The following is a 22,446-nucleotide window of genomic DNA, read 5'->3' on the forward strand; positions in this document are numbered from 1 at the left end:
GATTCCTTTTATCTTTAAAAGTCTATTTCTTCTCCGAGAATAATTTGAAGTTTCCCATTTAAATAGAGACTAAATTAAGGTTGGAATCTCTACAATATATGTTAAAAAGTGTAGCTATTTTCCACTAAGTGCACCTTAAGGCACATTGAATGCTTCACAACCAATTTCTATTTATGCCTTCTTTTAAAGAATTTGCAAATGTACAGGGAATATTCCATTTGCATATGTTTAAATGTTTATTTTTCATGATGAAGGGAAGACAAGATTTTGTCTATCAAATGAGTAGTTTGTGAAAACATAAAATAAGCCATGCTATTTTTCCTCCATTTTTTAATGTTCAAACAATCTAAAAGTAGAAATATCAATGCAGATAAATAAATCTGTGCAAAGAAAATGGAAACGTGGGAGATCTGTTGAATCTTTACAGCTTCTCATATTGAAATGAAATTATTCGTATTTATCACAGGATATTTACATATAGAATGAAACAATTTTAGGAACATCTCAAAATAAATGCATTTAAAAATTGTTTGGGTTTTATAAACAAGTATCAGTGCTGAAGGAGTGAATAGATACTTCCCCACAATTGAGTAGATAATGTTGCAAATTCTTAAATTTTATGACTTGCTATATACTTCATCTTATAAGGATTTATCCATGCTCCTTAGTCTTCCACTTTCTTTTATATTTCTGTTAACATAAGAAAATCAGTATTCCCCACCCTTGAGGCCTTTTCATACATAACTCATCACATTTTATATGTGATGCCATTGAATTGAGCCAAGTGATATATTTTGAAAAACTTTGGTCCATGGTGCATTCAAGACATACATATAAATGCGTATACATTCCTGTGATTTAAAAAAAATAATTTGAGAGGCGTAGCAGTTTTCATAACCACATTATTAGAAATAGTTGGAAAGAAATGGCAGAAAAATCAGTTCAATATATTAAATGAAGGCTTGTATTTTGGTTCAGAAATTCTCTTTTTACAAAAGTGAGATTTTTTTGAATAAAGCAATGGTATTTAAAATTGTGTATATGATGCTCAAAAGTCTTTCATTCTGCCACGTGAAGATATATATAATTCCTTACATTATAATATAATAAGAATATTCAGTTTTGGTTTAAGACTATATTGTATCTCTATAAACTTTCTTTGTACTCCCCCAGTAGGAGATTAAATAGCTGGTAAAGCAAATACATTCTAAACAACTGAGTTAGAAATTCAGGCTTGATGTATAAAACGTTATTCATCTGTTTGGGTAAAAAATGTTTTCTAAATACTAAAAACAAAACAAAAGACAATGCATCATGCTTGTATATTTAAAATTTTGTAGCCCTGAAGTATAGTGATTAATTAGTTAACTTTTACCTTCCTCACAAAAAAGGGAGCCATTTTTTATGATTTGGAACCTGTTGGCTATTTACCAGTTTTTTATAAATCTCTGACTTCAGAAATCGAGGGAAAGAATCCTTGGCCATGAGACAATAGATTAATTTCTGAGCCTCATCAAAGCATTTGAGTGTTGGTTCAGCAATATTCTTTGAGATGAGGTCTCTGGTACTGAAGTCAATGTTAATCTGTGGAAAATAAGGTTGCATATCATTGAATTAGTTTAATCAAAGAATGTATAGTTTATACATATATATTATTTAAAATTCTTTCTAAACACAAAGCAAATCTGATGCAAAACAGCAGAAAGTTCATGTATTCATTTTCTAGAATGCAGAATACATGCTTGGTTTAATTATTTTTCTTCCATGCTTGAGAGGGGTAGCATTGACAGGAAACAGTGGTAAAACCTTATTTTGAGATTTATTTTAAAGAAGGCAAAGTGAAAAAGCAAGCAAGATATTTTATGACTTTACATTTTTTTCACCTACCTTTTCTTTTCTAACACTTTGAACTGAGTACATAAAATGTAATTTTCCTAGGCAGAACTGTTTCTAGAATTTATTAGGTTTGAATATACCAACTCATTCCCATTCTCCATATTTTCCTTTGTTCCTCACAACACTGCTTTTCTTTCTAATTTGTGTTTCTTTTTATTTGATAAATGGATCAAATAACATCCCCTCTTTAGTGATTCTCATCTCTCCCACAGAACATATATCTACATATAATCTCCCTGTTTCTTTATCATTACCACACATAGGCATTTCCAGCGAGTTCTAATGGAGATCTATTATATTGAAACACACCATTCACCTGCAAATATGTAAAATGCTCCAAACCTTCTTGTGGAGATACTAAGATCCTCACATATTCCAGGATATATTTTGAGAAGCAGAAAAGTTTATATCCAAATTATCTAACTTAAACTGAAAATAGTCATGAAGTTCAAAGAGCTTTTTTTTTTTTTTTTTTTTTTTTTTTTTTTTTGAGACGCACTTTTGCTCTTGTCGCCCAGGCTGGAGTGCAATGGCACAATCTAGGCTCACTGCAACCTTTGCCTTCCAAATTCAAGTGATTCTCCTGCCTTAGCCTCCCTAGTAGCTGGGATTACAGGTGTGCTCCACCATGCCTGGCTAATTTTTGTATTATTAGTAGTAGAGACGGGGTTTCACCATGTTGGCCAGGCTGGTCTTGAACTCCTGACCTCAGATGACCTGCCTGCCTCGGCCTCCCACAGTGCTGGGATTATAGGGATGAGCCACCGTACCTGGCCTCAAAAGAGATTTTAATCTTAAAATTAAAAGCTCACCATAGGCGGGTTCTGTATCTGTCTTATTCATCATTCTATTTTCTAGCACTTAGCAGAATACCTACCACATAATAGTCAATCAATAAATATTTGTTAAATGGAATTTAAATGTCCCTTGGAAAAATGCAGGAGATGGTAAAAATGTTAGAATTTTGGAGTCTGGAACTATAAATGACAATTTATGGTGCACTAAATTGAGGTTAAACAATAGGCACAGACACCTGCAATCAAATTCCTCCTCAGCTACTTACTTGCTGTTTGCATGAGTGAAGCAGTTTCTATAATTTCCTTTAATTTTCAATTTCCATAGTGTAAAAGAGAATAGTAGTAGCACCTATCTTAAAATGTTTTCAGGATTAAATGACACAAGAATACCAAACTATTTTAATATTATTATTCTAGGAAGAAAATAATAAAAAAAAGTAATTTGAAAAGAATCATCAAAAGGCCACTACTTGCTCATAGATCTTTCCTTTCCTTTGGGACTTCAGCTACTCATGATCCCAGAATATACTTCCACTTTTCTTCCTTTGATTACCTTCTTGAGTCCCTCATCAAAGTTCCAGAACAAGTGCCAAAATAATCTTAAAGGCCTGAAAATCTGGAATCAGTTGTCCATTTATTATACCAGAAGATGGTGCAGGGCAGTGGAAACACTTGGGGATCCTTTTCAAGTCTGTCCTCTAACACTTACGGCTTTGGTGACCTTGGGTGAGTTAGCTTAATATTTCTGAGTTTCTGCTTCTTCAGTGTTAAGCTGCTGATAGTTTTTGACCCAGTGATATAAGAATTAAAGCAGGATGATCCATATATTTATTATTTCACAAAAAAATTTGAGTGTCTGTTATGTACAAGATGCTGCTGTATTTGGGGAAACAAAACCAACAACTAAATAAATGTTTTAGATTTAAAGTTGAAAGATAAGAAGAAGATGGTGCTCTAAGAATCTGGGGAAAAACACTTAGGGCAGAAAAAATAAACAAATAAACACAGAGTCCCTAATGCAAGAAAAAAATTATTAGATTCTAAAGAGCCACTACACCTTGAGAGCCAGAGTGTAGGGTGTAAGCAAGGAATTTTTGTTATAATATTGTAAAAGGAGATCCAGGCCAGGTCTTGTAGAGCTTATGTGCTGTGTTCAGGACTTATTTTCCTGCTAGAAGCAATAGAAAGATACTGAAAGGTTTTGTGCAGTTAAGTGGCACGATAACTTATATAATGAACATATACAGTGTCTGCCTCATAGTGGGAATCAATAGTGGCTATTATCAAGATCTTGTAGTGGTTTTTAAACATCTACTATAGTCTGTTTCATAAACTTATCTGGTGTTGTGGGAATATGAGAATATATGTAGCCTGTTTCTTCAACTAACTATATTGTTAAGTCTTTAACAGCATCATCTGTGATTTGTTTAACTTTATATTTCCCCTAGTGGTTAAGCAGAGGAACCTAACCTGTTTAGACACTCATCAAGGGAGTTTTTTGCTGACAGCATGGCCAAAGTGTGCCTGCCAAACAGTGCTAGCTTATTATTATTATTGTTGTTGTTGTAACTGAACACCTATAATAATTCCTCTTTTCCTACTTAAAAAGTCCAAAGCCATGATTTTGGCATTCATGGCCTTTACAATGTAATACCTACTTACACATTTCTTCTCTTTTATGTGTGCCCTGTATTCCCATCAAGCTAGACAATTCCACTTACATTTCTTGTATATTTTTAGTTTTAAACATTTCTCATAATATCTCAATCAAACTGAAAGTCACTCCTTTTATCCTAAGTCTTTCACAAGTCTTTTTGTCTTTAAATTTAACTAACACCTAGCATTGAAGTTTATGTGTGGATTTTTTTTTCTTTCTGATCTGTTAAGGGATTTTGCATTGCTAAGATGATATTTACATTTTGAACATCCTTTAGTATGCCTTGCACACTGTAAGAACTCAATAAATACATGTATAAGCAGTGAAAAAATGGTTCTATACTTGTTCAAAATCATGTTTAAATTTTAGAGAGAACGCTTCAATTTCAACATAATAATGCTGATTAATATTATTACTGAAATATATTAACCTTGTACTTCTGACTTATGCTCGTCATTTTTCTGATTTGCCTATTTTCCTACCAAGGAACTGCCAGCATCAGCAATTGGTAGCTAAGTGATGAGCAGGTTTACTGTTCTCAGGAGATCATCAGTAGTCTTTTAAAGCTGTGTCTTGGCAATTCAGCTTAATGTCAGTGACAAAACATCACACCTCCATGTTCGTGTAAATGTAATTATATTTCTTAAAGTTGTTCAAGCTAGAAACATAGGAATTGTCTCTGACACCTGTATTTTCTCTGATCACTTATGTTGTGTGTTTGTGCGTGTGCACATGCACATATGCGTGTAAATTCTCTTTTTTATTTTCTAATTTCACAATGGTCTTTTTCATTCTCACTCTTATTTTTCCAGCTTAGGGCTTTATAACCAACATTTTCCCTAAGTTATGGAATTTATCATTTATCTGATACCTCTTTTTACAGTATCTTTCCCTTCTGAACACAATAAATAATATTACTAAATCAGTTTTACCACAATATAACTTTTATCATATAAAAATTCAGCTGAAAACCCATTATTTTCTATAACATAAAAGTTAAACATCTCACTGTGGCATTTGAGATTCTTCACACCCTGACTTTAATATGTTATTTTGAAATCAACTTCTACTTTTTCCTATTGATATACATAAACTGGACTACTCTCTGTTCCCAAAGTGAATATTTTACCTAAAACTTTTGTTTACACTGTTCCACCATCTAAAATTCCTTTTGCCCTCATAATTATATCCTGTACAGATTGTCTTCCACCTTTATCATTTACCTTAAGTTGAATATCCTCTGAGAAGCCTTCCTTGTTCACAGAAAGAAAGTCACTATAATTTCCTTTTTATTATATTCAATTTTGGTTTAAAAATCTCCAGAAAATTGGCCGGGCATGGTGGCTCATGCCTGTAATCCCAGCTCTTTGGGAGGCTAAGGTGGGCGGATCACCTGAAGCCAGGAGTTAAAGACCAGCCAGATCCAACATGGTGGAACCCCATCTATACTAAAAATACAAAAATTAGCCAGGCGTGGTGGTGGGTATCTGTAATCCCAGCTACTCAGGAGGCTGAGGCAGGAGAATTGCTTGAACCCAGGAGTTGGAGGTTGCAGTCAGCCGTGATCATGTCACTGCACTCCAGCCTAGGCGACAGAGCGAGACTCCATCAAAAAAAAGGAAAATAAAATTCCGGAATTGATTTTTTAAACAGATTTGAATGCAAAAGCTTCTGATAATGTTAAATATTCAATGTGATTATCAGAGAAAGATTTGTCACTACAGATGGATTCAATAGTTCATGAAGTGGAATTAAGCTGTCTTTAATTTACTATCTTCTCTCTATTTCTTTTACTAATTTTTTATTCTCCACAGGTCTTTGAAAAATATAAGCAGAGCATATATATATTCTCCAAGTTCTGCCTCAAGTCTTTTCTTTCTAGACTTTTTCCTTAGTGATTTTGTCTTCTCCCATGGCAAAGTATTTTGAACAATAACATCAACTCTAAAATAATCATAAGGATATTTCAAGATGATTATTTTAACTGTAAATAATATGTTATTTTAATTAAACATTAGTACTGATGTGCTAAGTCTTCATATGTCTACTTTATGCTAAATATCACACACCCATATAAGATGGATAATATTATCCTCTTTTGGTGGCGGAGGGGAGAGTCTTAACATATTTTGGAAAGCTATCTACTTTATTTTTAGTAATTTTTTCAATTTATTTATTTGGAGTATTTATGGAGTAGGTGCTTAGGAACTGTGCTAGGATTTGAAGATAAAAGATGATTAAGGTAAAAAGTCAATCAAGAAATCAGATTTTGAAAAAGTAACCCAAAAGAAAAAAATTGCTTCCCTAAGGAAAAGCTTTCTGAAGGAAATGAAATTTTAAGCTGGTTTTTCAAGTAGTATTATGACTATGAAATATTAAAAAGGAGACTTGCACATGGAATGGTAAACTGGAAGAAGCCCTGTGGGTTTTGAGAAGAAAGATAAATCACAAAAGGCATAAAGGTGCCAAACCATGTAGGACATTATAGATCTTGTTAAGGACTTCTTTACTTATTCTGAGGCCAATGAGGAGAATTTTAAGTCAGGGACTAATGTAACCACATGTTTGAAAAAGCATCGCTGGCTCCCATGTGGTGTAATAGCTGGCTGTGGGTGAAGGAAAGAAAAATTAGGATACCACACCAGGAGATCAGGAGGACAATTGATGGTGAATTAGGTTTGGCAACATCACAGAGAATAAAGGGAAGTGCATAGATTTCAAAGCTATTCAGAAAGTAGAATGAATGGGACTTGTGATTGAATAGTTATGAGCTAGGGCAAGGGAGAACATCTTTTTAAGAATAGCTGGATATTAGAAATAGTCTAAAGAAAGAGATGACAGAAAATGCTGATGGATTGAATATAGGGTATATGAGAAAGAGAAGAACCAAGGGATGACTACAAATTATTTAGCCAGAATAGTGGAAGAACAGAGTAGTTATTAACAGAGATAGAGAGAACTTGGGTTGGAGAAAGCTTTGGGCAGGAAATCAGGACTCAGATTTAAATTTGTTAAGTTTGAGATTCCCTTTAAAAGCCATAGAACTAGAAGAGATCATCAGGAGAGTGAGTGGAAGCAGAAAATAGATGAGGAGTGTCTCTTCTCATTATAATACATTTTGGATTATGAGTAGGAACAGGAAAAGAAATGGTGAAAGGGCAATCAGTAGGGGAGAAAGAAATCCAGTCCTAGAAGCCAATTTAAGATATTTCCATTAAGAGGGAGTCATATGTTTTGTTAAATGCCCCTAGAAGTCAATTCTGGTGATGTATGGAACTATGCTATCAAGAGTGCCTTATCTTTCCTTTTCAACTCCCTTGAAATTTTAGTAAGATAGATATATATATCTTACTAAATAATATATATAACTTACTATGTGTATATATATATATAGAGAGAGAGAGAGAGTTACATATAGAGTTATATATAACTGTCTCTCTATATATAACTCTGAAATATTAAAGAGGAGACTTGCACATGGACTGGTAAACAGGAATATATATATATATATACACACACACATATAAACATATATATACATACACATAGATACATATTTCTTCCTTTAATAGAGTCACTCCTTGGGACATGTCTGTGAACTGCACTCCCAACTTGGCACTCCTCTCAAATGTGATTTTTGTTTGTATTCTACCAGAAGATACTTGGATACAGTTCTATCTCTAAAAGTAAGACAGATGAAATATTGAGTTTAAAGTATACTGAAGGTGGGACTCCATCAGGAGGTGACACTCTAGAAACTCATACTTGCCATTTGCATGTTGAAGGCACTCCTGAGTTGCTTGGAAGCTACAGAGAAGCTTAGACTTCGCTGAGCATCTCAAACTATGAACTGCAGAGTGTGGGCTGAACATTATATCAATTAACCAAAAAAAAAACAGTGCCACATGTATTTTATTTACTGACATAAATAGCTACTTGTATTGTTTGTATGGATACCCTTTGGTTTCAATGACTTTCAATATTATGTTTGTGAAACATAATATTTTATTTGCTTATTTTTCAAAAGGTCATAAATTATCTTAGATTTCTGAAACCACTACCCTGCCAATCTTGGAAAACAAGACACAGGATTGTGGTTCTTAGAAAATGACAGCTGAGATGCCATCACAACCATTTAGAGGCTTTTAAATCCTGTCAGTTTTGAAAAGGTCTTGACACAACTGACATTGACAACAATCCATTGCATTAAAATGACTGCTTTGTGAATGATGTTTCAGGTAGTTGTGTAAAACAATTTTATTATGAAGACCCAGGATATTTTAATACGCATGTGATTTTTGTTAACTGAAAGCAATGCAAACCAAATTTATTTTCTCTACACCAGCAGTCTTAAATTCTTTTGGCTTTCAATAAATTACTTTAGCAGAAAGAATACATTTTAAAGTGTACCTGTTGGCTCTCTTGTGACCGTAATCTGTGCTTTATGTATTTTTACATAATTTGAATGAAAAGTTTTCAACTGTGCTCTCACATTCAAATTAGATAGCCTTTCCTCATTTAGAATGTATAGTGTAGCAGGAGACTGTCATTATGCAAAGGGTGTGTGCATGCATAAGTAAAACGCCTTACAAAAATGGAGCCGGCAGCATCTTAGACCTCATTCACAGCCGAGCTTAAAAATTACTATTCAAATTAAGGCCATCTATAATCATATTTTTGGTTACCTAATTCTTTTAATCACCACTAACACCTCAAGTATTACTTCATTTTGGCATCATTAAAAGCAAATGAATATCCTAAAATATATTCTCAAAGGTGGCTATTAAAGTTGAATACAACAAAGTTTGTAACATCTAGAAGGAATTCATCCCTGCATAAGACTGTATCCTTTTGTTGTCATTGGCTTTGGAGGCAGAAATAGATGATACAAGGTGGGAGGTAAGATTAACACCTTAAATTGGGAAAGAGAAATGAGAGAAATATAATTCAAAACCATCCTGATTAATTAGACAAGTAGTCAAAGCAAAGATAGAACTGAATAGAAACCAGATGCTTCTCCGATTTCTGTGGTGATAAAGGAGATGACACATATGAAATCATAACGTGTACGGATGGCTAAAAATAGATATACAAAAGCTACAGCTACACTGGAGCAGCTGAAATGGAATCAGATTGACCTGTTTCCATCACCAATCCCAACATGCTAAACTAAGATCATTTTAAGTGGCACAGAGACACAGAAGTGTAAAGAACACCTGAGCCTTTTGTTTTTGAGTTGAAATGCAGAAATTATTTTTTGAAGCACAGAATGATTCTGCAGATTATTAGAAGAAATTCTTCTGACACTTTTTTCCTTCTAATGTCATATTTGAATCTAGGCTTCATAGTCTAAGAAATTACACAAATTAGAGAGAATATGAGAAGAGAAATAAAACTGTTGATAGGAAGATATATTGTATGTGACTAGATAATTTTATGCTTCTGCTTTTATCATAAACATCAAGTATCCCAGGCTATGTCATAAACACTTCAAATTAGTGGTAGATCTAGGGGAAGAAATTTGAAACTTAAAAGTATGGGCTGAAGACCTCCCTCTCCATGGATCTTAATGACTGCAGGGCTCATCATTTTATCTCTAAGCCTCAGTTTTTCACCTTAAAATGTGAATGAATGTAATACTTCCCTAAGAGAGTGAACGTGATGACCAAATGAGATAATCCATGTAAAATCTCTGTACAGATATTATAGTTTCTTTAGCTCTCCTTTTCTCTTTCTCTCTCCCTGCCTCTTTCTGTGTCTCCCTTTCTTCTTTTGAAGGAGAGCTCTTTAAGAAGGAATGAATAAAAATGTGGAAATCATTGGGATCCAGAAGGTGCAGTTAACCTCAATTTATACTTGAACACACACAATACTAGGCTTCTTTCACTGCTGGACCAGTCTTCTAGGCACTGGCTAGTCCTTTGCTTGGCTCTTCTTCCTCTTCCTCTCCTATCCTTCTCTCTTCCCATCTTGTCTTGTTTCCCTCTATAGTCAAATTTCTGGTCAAAGCTTACCAGTTACTTCTTCGAAATACATTCCCTGATCCTCTAGACTTGGATTTTCCTGTTGCAAACTACCATCTCACCTTATATTTCCTTGTTAGGACACTCATGGAAGTTTATTATAATTATTATTTTTTATGTGGTGTCTTTCTACCAGAGTATGGGGAAGGATCTACTCAGGGACCATGACTGTCTTTTTCTTAGTTGCACCAGCATAATGCTTAGCAGATAGTAAGTATTCAAGTATTGATTAATGAACAAAAACCTAGAAAATTAACAAATAAGCAAGCACATTATATCCAGAGATGATTCTGTAGTTGGGGGAGCACTGTTGGCTAACAGTCACTAGTAGGGCAGAAATAAGCTACTCAAAATAACATCAACATATAGAGGAAGTGGTATTTAAAAATGCAAGGAAAAAATACGAATATAAAATGCAGATTACAAATTGGCATCACAGTAATAGGATAAAATGCTTCTAGATGCCTATTTTCATGGGCTTTTCTCTGTCAACAACTCATATATCTGTTTCTTCCCCCAAGACTCAGTTTAAAACTATCCTTATTTATAATGAAGGTCTTATCTCAATATGCTGCTGTCTTACTGGTATTTAATCATCATATCCTTCCAGGTAGCATAAAAATAATTTCATCTTTGTTTTGCACTTAATCATTTGTTGCTTTGCCATTTTCTCTAGTTCTATACACTTTATTTTTTAACCCAACTATATTGAAAAGTTCTTTAGAGTCAAACTAAAGTTTCTATTTATTTTCTTACATTTCGTTATCGAGAGCTGCCTAACACAGCAACACATTGTGTTATACTTACGTGTTTATTATCTGTTTTCCTGCCTAAACTGAGCTGCTCTTCCATGGAGGGATTTTATCTTATAAGGATGTGACTAGGCACAGAATAAAAAACATTTATTGATGTGAAAGATAATGTGACTCAATAAGCAACATTGTGCTGCATCACAAATAAAAGTAAGAAGCCAAACACAAATATTAAAAAATGTCCTGCACAGACCCGTGAAGATGTACTCTCGTTTATGACTATAATTTCTTCTTTGTTTTATGAGATACAGTGTCCTCACATTTGGTAGATACATTAAAGAATTAAACATTTTCTGCTGTTTTTTGACTTAAAAAACTACCAATGTGTTTTTTCCTGGATTGTTGACAGTGTGAAATTGAATTTATATAATTTTTAAATGTTACACCATGATATGATTTGATACTATAATTCTAATTTCATAGAATGACAATCAACATTAAAAATTTCTCTTTAATGACATATTTTTCATCCTCTATGACTTTCTTTTCAATATAGAGGAATGATGACATAAATATAATATATATTTTAAATATGTTAATTTCTTAGCTGAATATGAAAATATTATTAATATTTTTCAAATATTATTTTCTCAAAGTTAAGTAATATTTTCTTGAAAATTCAATAATCTGAAATTAGCAATCCAAGCTGAAGCAAAAATAAGTACAAGTTTAAGAATTTTTTTCTTTGCCACTCCCACATTATTAGTATGTACAAAGTAGAGATACTTTAAAAATATCTATTTCTCTAATAATTTTCTTATTTTCAAGTCACTTAGTCAAAATACTTGGGTCATTTTTTTTTTCTGTTATATTTTCTCCTGAAGCCATCTAGGTAAAATTTACTCAATGAGCAACTGTTTTTATTTGGACCTGGCAATTTGCAAACCCATTTTTATAATAAGTGTTCACATTTCCACTTCTCTCAAGTCTTAACATTGTTTATCTACATATGTTCTTAGAAATAAGCTAAGGGTTGTTTCAATAGTTAGTTTCAATAGCACTTATCGTGACTTGTTTAAAGAAAGAAAGGAATTAACATTCCTTAAAAACCGTTCTGCATGATGTAAACCCTAGACACACTATCTCATGTATCATTCTCGTTTTTCGTATGTAAATGTATCATTATACTTTTTCAGATGAGGAAACTGAGGCAGAGAGATAAATAGCTTATGACAGAATTACACAAGTGAGGGATCAGGATTTGAACCCAGGTCTAGATAGCTCCAAACTTTAGTTTTTCTGCTACATCATACTAACACCCTGTTAATTTGGGAACCAGAGAGAATGTAACACTTTAAAGGAGAGGACATAAAATCCAGCTGAAATTATCATCTCTCATAGAGACCTGAAAGTTCAATATATAGTCTTTCCTATTAGAGTAGGAAACTGATACCCATTAGTAATGTCAATTTATAGTCAGGGATAATTTAGTAAGTTTCATATAGTTTAATTGTAAATTGCCCAATTGCATCAGTAAATAATTATTAAGTCATGTTAGCAATGAAATAGGTGAAATAAAGATATAAAACTTTGAAAAGAAAGTAAATGGGATATAATAGGCATATGAGTAACATGACCTTGTTGTTCTTTATTTTACCAAGGAAACTGGTTATAATTTAGATTCTTTATAAGAGTCTGTTATATAACTACAGAGTAATATAGAATATAGAAAAACTGAGAATATCCTCATATACATCTCATTCTTGATTTAATTTTCCACTTGTGCAAATCATATTTTCCAACCATCTCAAATATGTCACCGAGTCTTGTCAAGTCTGCCTACTGAGTATATCTAGAATACATTCCATCATTTCTTTATCTCCACTGCTGCCTACCTATCCAACCTCATCCCCAAGTCCTCTACTCACATTAGCAATATCAATATGCCTGCAATTTCTGGAAAATGCTAGGGAGCTTTATACAATGGTGCTCTCAGTGCTGGAATAGTGTTTCTTCATTCGTTCTTTTCATAAAATATGACTCATTTTTCATGTGTGAACCACACCGCAAATCTAACTTTAACTCTCCAGGTAGATTAAATCACTCTTTCCTACCGTGCTAATAATGAACTTTAAATGAAGCTTTATTATTATATCACCTATTGTGTATTTGACTAGTTTTATTATGTGTCAGTCTCTTCTTTCACTCGGTAACTTCACTGTGGGAACAGATACTCAAAAAATCAGTTTAATGAATAAACATACTAATAGTATCACTATAACACATAACTGATGAACTATAGAGAAATACCTTGAAGATTGCAATTGGTGTAATATATAACAAGCAAACTTCCTTTAGTAATTTGAATAGGAAACAACTAATAGAAAATGATAGGAAACAGAATAAGTATTTCATATATATATGTATATATAAACATAGGGTATATATATTTATACTTGCATATTTTCAGTTAATTTGGTAATATCTAATAGCATTTTTAGAGACACTTCAAGGAAATACTATAATTTATTACTTGGAATGCAGCCATCAATTTAATTATATTTTGTTTTATCAAAATTAATTAGATGTACAATCTATAAAAAGCTGTGAAGTTTTATATCCCAAAATAATAGCTACACTATTTAGTTAAATTATTACAGTATAAATTAATTTTGGAAGAAAAGGTTAGGAAAATAAATAAAACTATTTTATCAAAATTGATGGTTTATTATGTATTATAACCTTAAATTCAGCTATAATTAAAAGATGACATTTTGTGTTAGAAGATTTTTCACACACAATGTTTCAAAATATTATCCTAAAGCAACTACTATTAATTAGATGAATTCATAAAGGAGGAAAAAATATGACTTTCAGACCAATATAACAATGAGTAGGATATCTTTAGGGTTAATTTCAAAGCAAAATGACACATCAATCAACCTTACAAATCTTACATGCAACATTTTCAATTTTCCAGAATTATTTATTGATTCTTAGATGATGACTTGGAAATAAATGTTGAAATAGCTCTACAGGAGTTAAAGTGCTTTTTCCATCCCCATGAATTCCAGGCCATGCTTCAGTGGTTCACGTGACTATTAATGTTATACTAGACTAATATATGCTGCAGTAATTAATGTCTATCTAAAACTTGAACTATTAGTAATATGGTAACTAACTTTATGTCTCATATTTTCTGAAAGTGTTTGCATTTCATCTAGTCTATCTTTTTTTCCTATAAGTACAACCATCCTCTCATACCATGAATCCTCGTTTTGGATCAGAATACATAGTAACTGTCACTTATAAAGATGTCAGCATTTCACCTCTGTATGAAAGATGATTGGTAATAGTAGTTGGTTTGGTACTAGTAGTTTAATGGAGCTTCCTGTTTGTAGGTTACTTATACATTAACGCTCTTTGTTTATGTAATATATTCAGCAAGAAATCCAAAGCAGTTTACAAATGTAAATTGCTTAAACTTTACAGTTAAAATTTTAAAATGATTTGAAGATGATTATGGTTTTGGCTCTGGAAATTAAATCAACTACAAATGAGATATTCCACATATAAAACACGTTTGGGGGGCTATTATCAGAGTCATTGCAGGTTTCTCCCCAAGGCTCTTTCTAGTTTCCTGATCTTTAAGCAGCACAGGTGAGTCCTGATCACTTGATACAGAGCCCCACATCTTTGGCTCAATTTTACCATCAAAGAAATAAAGGCAAGCAACATATTAATTTGTTTCAATTAATCCCCACACATTACTTTGTTTTTAAATATTCAAGAATGCTATCCATATTGACTTTGTCTAATTCCTAGTTTAGCAAAATAAAAACAAGAAACTACACTGGAAATTCAACAGCATTTTGAAGTAGGATTTATATTGGGTTGATTTTAGCGCTGTTTGAGATATTAGACGTTATTTTTCAAGGGCCTGAGTATTGTTCCAAAGAGACAGAAATATTAGTCATACCTAGCCCATAATAAGTGTTGAAAAATACTTACTGAATCAATGAAAAAAAAGAGAGTCATCTTAAGGAATTTCTCTTGGAATCTACTGACATTTTCTATTTAAACACATACTGAGAATTTGATTATCTTTTAGATGGATTTAAGGTCTTCTAATTGGGAGCAGATCTGCTACAGGATGACTCTTCACTGTTCTGAGGTAGTTCACTCACCTCTTTAGGTGCATCAGCTTCAATGAATTCAGAATAAATCATCTTGGCTTTGGAAGCAATTTTGTCTGCATTTTTCGTTTTCTTAAAGTCTTCACAGGCAAGCCAGAACTCAACATTTTCTTCACTAAACTCTGATTTTAGAAATATTCGAAAAGCATCTAGACCAGCTATGAAATATATGAGAAAAAGTTTTGTATAATAGCATACAGAGTAGTAATATGACCAAAATGAGTACATTGTATATTATGAGCATTTACTGGATATTCAGTGGCAAATATTGATCATTGCATCCAAATGTAATGTATGTTTTAGTTGCTAACTCTAGAAAACTTTATTTTCAATCAGTAATTGTTAACATATATATAGAGCATATATATAACACATATATAGCACATATATGTTATATATGTGCTATATGTGTGTTATGTATATTATATATGTTATATATGTGTTATATATGCTATATAGCATATATATTATATGCATTATATATGCTATATATAGCATATATATTATATGTGTTATATATATGTTATATATATAGCATATATATTTCTACAATTAGCTTCATTAACAAAGAAAACCTGTACTTTTTTCTTTCTGTATTTGAGAAATCTAGAAGTTATGTTTAGGAGATCTTGATGGTAGTTACTTCACAGGAAGCCCCACGGATTTTGCTTTTAAGATTTATTGCACTACGCTCAGGTCAAATTAATTATGTTATACTCAATTCAGGGTAAGAATATCTTTGTTGCTGTAAGTTGGTGCAGAAACAAAGTCTGATGCTAAAGTGTTAAATTGTATTGGTTTGGGCTTAAAGCAAAGAAGGAAGAGCTAGCATTTATTAGTTTTGGATAAATATATAGGCCAACTCGATCTCAAAACCAAGAAAGTAACTGGCAACATATTTGATGTGAATGCTTCTCCCCTTTATGTGGCGATAAGCAACTTTAATTCCATAAGGTAAATACAAATACATAGGGTTTTTCTCCGATGTTGCCTTAAGGAAAACATTGATGCTTCCCATTCTCCCTTGTAGTACCTGTTTACAGTGTTTTCCTCCTCCTCCCAGGTATTATCCTTAGCATGTACTTCTCCAGAAACTTTAGATCCGAAACTGCAATGGACTCACTTATTCACAGGCATGTTTACTTTCACTTCATCATGATATGCTCTTTTAAATGTAATAACAACACACAGGGCTTGCAGTCGGTGATTTCCATGAGTCTCACTTCTTTCCCTTATCTTACTTTCAGTCAAATTTACAGTTATATCCCTTGCTCCTAAAGATATTTGATATTGTGACCACTTGTTTAGACCTTTCCTTCTCTATTTTCCTCATCAAAATGGGCCAGGAAACATTTTTCTTTGGCATACCCAGAGCTTATGTGAGAAGGTAAGTGCCTCTAGTTAGACAACAGGTCAGAAAGATCATTATCACATTCCCACTGTGGACAAAACTAAACCAATACATTTAGGTCATGTTATTCAGTGTCACAGTTTGCACCCTTTTGCTGGCTGTCTCTATTTTTGAGAATGTATATCTCTGAGGAGTAAAACATGCCAGCACTTTTTCCACTCAGAGAAATTTGCCTTCCAAAACGTTGGTGGTTTTCTCCTCCACCTGCCAGGGAGGCCCCCTTTGCATGTGCTCCAAGCAGCTGCTCCTTTCCTGCAGGCGGAGAGAGTTAATCCTTCAAGTTCCAAAGTACAGGAGGAATACGTTTATGGAAAAGCAGGGGATAGGCAAAATTGGCTACAGAAATAGAAAACAATAAGAGAAAAGTGAATGAAAAGAGGTTTAAGTCTGTTGTTTATGGGTTGCTGCCTGCAGAATGCAAAAGTGAAGTTTATAGAAATAAAATAGAAAAGGACTTCCTGGAGCAGAATTAAAGTGTCTAAAAACACTGGATTAAAATAGATTTAACAGATTTTTTTTAAAGTTATTTGAAATAAGTTTGCAATAACAAGTCATTGCAAAAGGTTATCAGGTACCAATTAAAATTCTTGGTTGAAATACTGGAGAGTGTGGATGCAGTTAATATATGAGCACTATATAAAAATTCAATTAACTTCACGTTCCTTGCATTTAAAAATACATTCAAGAAGTTTCTGTAACACCAATTTAGGTTATAAAAATCCCCTTAGTAACACTCAATTAAAATTTTTCTTGAATTCAGTTCAAACAATGATGAAATTTCAGAGATCTAAACAGAGTTTATGCTAAGATGTATTTTTATAGAGAGAATAAAGTGTTCTTTAATAATACAGAAAGAATATTGTAGATTCATGCCTGGCAATATTTTATAGTGTATCATCAAGGCATATGGAGCTTCTCCCTAGGAGGATTTTCTAAATGCATCCCAGAGAGATGGGAAGTTAGAGATCAAGATACAATCATTATTTTCCCTTGCTCTCCACTTTTAATGATGGGCTACTCTCAACTAAAAATTAGTATCTTTCCTCCTCCTGTAGGTTGGTTTAGAACCCAATGGAACAAAATAAACAGCTTAAAAAACTAAACCTGGGGCTACTTATCTATATCTTGAACATGATATTTTGTTGATTTACTCTCCTATACATACAATTTGAATGTTCAAAAGATGCCAAATGATTTTAAAGTAATATGCTACATAAAATTAAACTTATTATCTGAGGGCACTCTCCATAGAATGGAATGCTTACTGGTTAGCATCAACAAAGGGCGTTAAGTGGAATATGTCAGCATTATGGGGTGAAAACTAGGCTAATGCCTATGCTTAGTACATGCAAAGTATGTCTGCAAATCAACAAAAACAACTAGGTAATTTGGCAAGTCCTTTAGCTGTTTAAAGCATTAAAAAGCATTCATACTATTGCCATTTCTCTGGTATTATGAAAAGCAAACCAAACAACTGTTCGGATGTATATGACTTTTCTATTTCATGTGGGCATGAAATATAAAATCCCAGAGGGTATGCAGAGGAATGAGTTTGCCTTCATCTCACCCTTCCGGCCTCTCCTCTATAGTACTGTTGTATGGACTTCCACCACTCTGGAGCCTTCTGAGTCACAACACACAGAGAGATAATTCAGTAAGCCTTTTAGCAAACTTGATCTGTCCCATTGCTTATACACTTAAGGAGAAAGGAAATACACCATTTAACACTTAATAAATAGCAATTCCATATTCACATCTCTTTAATGTATGCCCTTAGGTGGATTCTGGAAGTTATGTGGATCCTTTGATGTTTATACTTTAAAAATTAGTCATTTAGAAATAATATGTTTATAGTATCTAAATTCATCTAAGTCATTCTAACTTTATACATAAATAAGCAGCTGTGAATTCAGCTCTATTGTGTTTTATATTTTTCTAATATTCTAATTTTTATTCTTTATGCATTTAAAATAAAATGCCATTTGATTTATACAAATAATATTATATTGTAAACATTTTCTCTCTGTGTTTCAAAGTGTCATTTTTCCTCTTTCAGATGAGATAGAATTGCAGATTATTTATAACACAAACAGAAGTTATACCTTTGTAAATGATTATTTTGTATGTAAGTTGTGTTGACTAAGATATTTTATTAAAGACTAGGATGTTTTATTTATAATTGGCCAAAATTGCCTTACTGAACCATTCTATCAATTATAAATACATATTCACACATATACATATTAATACACACATATACATTTAAATATGTTTTCATATTCACTGAAAGTGAGAATAACACAGTTGATATAAAGTACTTTAAAATATTTTTTATTTTGACCAACAGTACATGTGAAACAAGTGATTTATTTAAATTTTCAAAATTTTCAACAGTTTGTATGTTTCTTTCAACTTGTACCAAAGGCAGTCGTGATCAAATTATAGTGGGCCAGCTGGGCGCAGTGGCTCATGCCTGTAATCCTAGCACTTTGGGAGGTCAAGGCAGGCAGATCATCTGGGGTCAGAAGTTTGAGACCAGCCTGGCCAACGTGGCGAACACCTGTCTCTACTAAAAATACACATATTAGCTTGGTGTCGTGGCATGCTCCCGTAGTCCCAGCTCCTCAGGAGGCTGAGGCAGGAGAATCCCTTGAACCCGGGAGGCAGAGGTTGCAGTGAGCAGAGATCACACCACTACACTCTACACTCCAGTCTGGGTGGTAAAGCAAGACTCCGTCTCAAAAAAAAAAAATGTATATATATATGTATGTGTATGTGTGTATACACACACACACACACACACACACAGCGAGCCTAGGGCTGGCGCAGTGGCTCACACCTGAATTGAATCCCAGCACTTTGGGATGCTGAGGTGGGTGGATCACCTGAGGTCAGGAGTTTGATACCAGCCTGGCCAACATGGTGAAACCCTGTCTCTACTAAAAATACAAAAATTAGCTGGGTATGGTGGTGCATGTCTGTAATCTCAGCTACTCAGGAGGCTGAGTCAGGAAAATTGCTTGAACCCAGAAGGTGGAGTTTGCAGTGAGCTGAGATCATGCCACTGCACTCCAGCCTGATAGAGAGAGAGACTCTGTATTAAAATAAAAAATAATAAAAAATGTTAAAGTGAGTCTAAGGCAATGGAAAATTTCACTTGCTAGATTGAATTTTCCTTTTGTTTTAATGTACAGAGTTCCTATAAACTTATTTTAGCCCCAACCTGATTCTATTTAGATTTTGGATTTTTATGAATTTATGATTATTAATAATTTTATACTTCGTTGATTAAACTCATACTTTATGATACATTACCAACTTTCAGAATTTAATAATTTATATTTAATTATTGTATTTTAAGCCTATTATTAGTTAGATCTTACCTTGGTTGGCTAAAAGTGTGTCCATATTTTCAGACCATGTCATTGTTTCCGCAGTTGGTGACCTGTAGAAACAGCATCTAACCTTGACAATAGCATTGTGATCTTTTTCTTCTTTAACCAATAGTAATATTCGAGTTACATGTATTTTGAGTTACATCATTCAAATGAACTTCATGCTGTTAATCAAACAGCCAAATGTCAAAAAATTATACAATGCTATTTACAGTAGTTAGCTATAGTGACATAAAGTGGGATGTAATTTGACATCAGCAAATTATTTATTAATCTAGCTGACAGTCTTAAGAATATTTGAGGCTTCTTAAATTCTAATAAAGGCATAAAAGATATCGGTTCTGTGGATCAATGGTGAATTTCTTTTCAACTATGAGTATATTATTTGTTAATTTATGTGACATTACTCTAGCCAAAAAGTTATGATAGCAATGGTGATGAATAAGCTATTTTCTAAATTTTTATAGTGTAAAGATTATGTCATAGTTATGCATCTCAAAAGAGTTCAAAAAAGTTTTAAGAATTTCTAGCATGTGATGAACTTGAAAACATTTCGTTCGTAATATTTCAAAACGTCTTTACCTACTCTGAGGCAGCCTTTATTTCTCTTTAGACTGGTATACTTCTAGTTCTGAGCTGATTTATTTAAATCTAGGAATCTGTCAAGACAGAGTAATATCTTTTCCAAAGCAGTCAAAAATTTATAGACTTAAGTCTTCTGAAGAAGGTTACTTTTGGGGATGTGATGTAGAAATCATAAATCAGGTTTAAGATATAAACTTTCTGAGATGCAAATATATCATACATTACTCCTCTTAATAAACAAAGATCCTGATGAAATAAGCCCCTATTCATAGAAAGCATCTGCTGCCCAGAAATAAAACCACGTTGGATTATGTAGCTGTGATGTGCAAATGACTTAGTTATGGAAAGAGAGGGTCCAATTTAAAGTTTGTATTGAAATTACCAATAATAAAATAGAGAAAAACTCATATATCGCAATTCTTATAAAACTTTTGTATTTGCACGGCAAGATAACTAATCTTAAACATACTAGTGTGAAGTGATTCCTATGCTTTTGTATTACTTCCTGTAATTTGCTGCAGTTTTTATAGTTTTTGCTAGGATTGATTGTACTTCCTCTACTGATGCAGTTGTAGTTGCATCTTCAGTTAATAATGGTCATCCTCATTAAGGACACATAGAGAGGACACTGTAGCTAAGAATTCATTTTACTATTTTCCATTACTCACATTTCCAATCTAAAATTTCCTTCTCCTGTTGTAGGCAGCTGACTTTGCTTTCTTCCTTGACTTACTAAATCTTGGGGACACAGATTACCTGTGAAACCATTTGGAAATGGTGTTTTTTTTTTCATTCAAATAGACACAAAAATTGGGTTGTTCAGTTTCTGTCTTTCATAAATGGAGGTTGAGACACAATGCTAGATTTAATTTTACATTGAAGAGATTTCGTGTACTCTATAACCTGTTACTCAAATAAGCTTATGTTATATTTCATATAACTCAAATATTAGAACTTGTAGGAATTCTAAAGTTATACGATCATTTAAAATACACATGCTTAAAAATATTCCTGTTTGTATACTAAAATTTGGTTGCTAGCAGGGTATTCAAATTAAAGCTACTTAGACCTGTGGAACATATGCTAATGAATAGGATAGAGAGGAACCTGGCCATGCAGAATGCCCATTTTGAATGAGGAACAGGCAGCCAGGAAAAACTGAAAAATAAAATCTAGACAAATTCATTCAAAGATGAACATTTATATTCCCATTAGTATGTAAGTCATCTGATGACAGGACTAAATGTTATTTTCTAGCACCAAGAACAGTGTGCCTGGTCTATGAAATATTGAACATATTAACAAATAAATAATGGATGACCAAACCCCAAATATTGACACATATTAAAGCCTTCAATGGAAGAGGGTAAATGGCCTTCAAGATGCTGATAAATTACAGTGATAAAAAGTATTGAAAAGTGTAGCTAAATTGTATTAGCTTCAAAGACATAGAGTGTTCTGGGCAAGAGAAGATGAAAAATAATGTGAAAACGTCCCTGAATCATCATGGACCTCATTCTCAACTCTGAGGTATGTGAGGTTGGAGAGAATAGCTGACATCCATTCTAGAAGGCAGTGTCCTTTAAGGACAGACAGGTTTTACTTAATCCAAAAGCAAAAAGGCATATTTCATGAAGATCTTTTTGGATATAAAGGAGTATTTATAGAATGAAGGTGTTTACATAAATAATAGCTATTTGTATCATCTTCATTAATGTAGAGAAACAGTAAAAG

At 33.0% G+C, this 22,446-nt stretch overlaps 1 protein-coding gene and 2 long non-coding RNA genes across 3 annotated transcripts in view; 2 read left to right on the forward strand and 1 right to left on the reverse strand.

Annotated features, from left to right (window-relative positions):
- Positions 1-22,446, forward strand: part of LOC134808478 (uncharacterized) — a 158,461-nt gene that overhangs the window by 20,257 nt on the left and 115,758 nt on the right. The gene's annotated exons all lie outside the window — the stretch shown is intronic.
- Positions 1-22,446, forward strand: part of LOC107969588 (uncharacterized) — a 38,128-nt gene that overhangs the window by 14,195 nt on the left and 1,487 nt on the right. The window lies entirely within an intron of this gene.
- On the reverse strand, positions 1,381-20,934 carry RGS21 (regulator of G protein signaling 21). The gene is made up of 4 exons (XM_063789447.1): positions 20,860-20,934; positions 20,116-20,197; positions 15,313-15,479; positions 1,381-1,584 (listed from the first exon to the last, which is right to left on the reverse strand). The coding sequence occupies exons 1-4, from the start codon at positions 20,932-20,934 to the stop codon at positions 1,381-1,383; spliced, it is 528 nt and encodes a 175-aa protein (XP_063645517.1).

This window comes from Pan troglodytes, chromosome 1 (assembly GCF_028858775.2).
Source record: "Pan troglodytes isolate AG18354 chromosome 1, NHGRI_mPanTro3-v2.0_pri, whole genome shotgun sequence".
NCBI classification, from domain to species: domain Eukaryota; kingdom Metazoa; phylum Chordata; class Mammalia; order Primates; family Hominidae; genus Pan; species Pan troglodytes.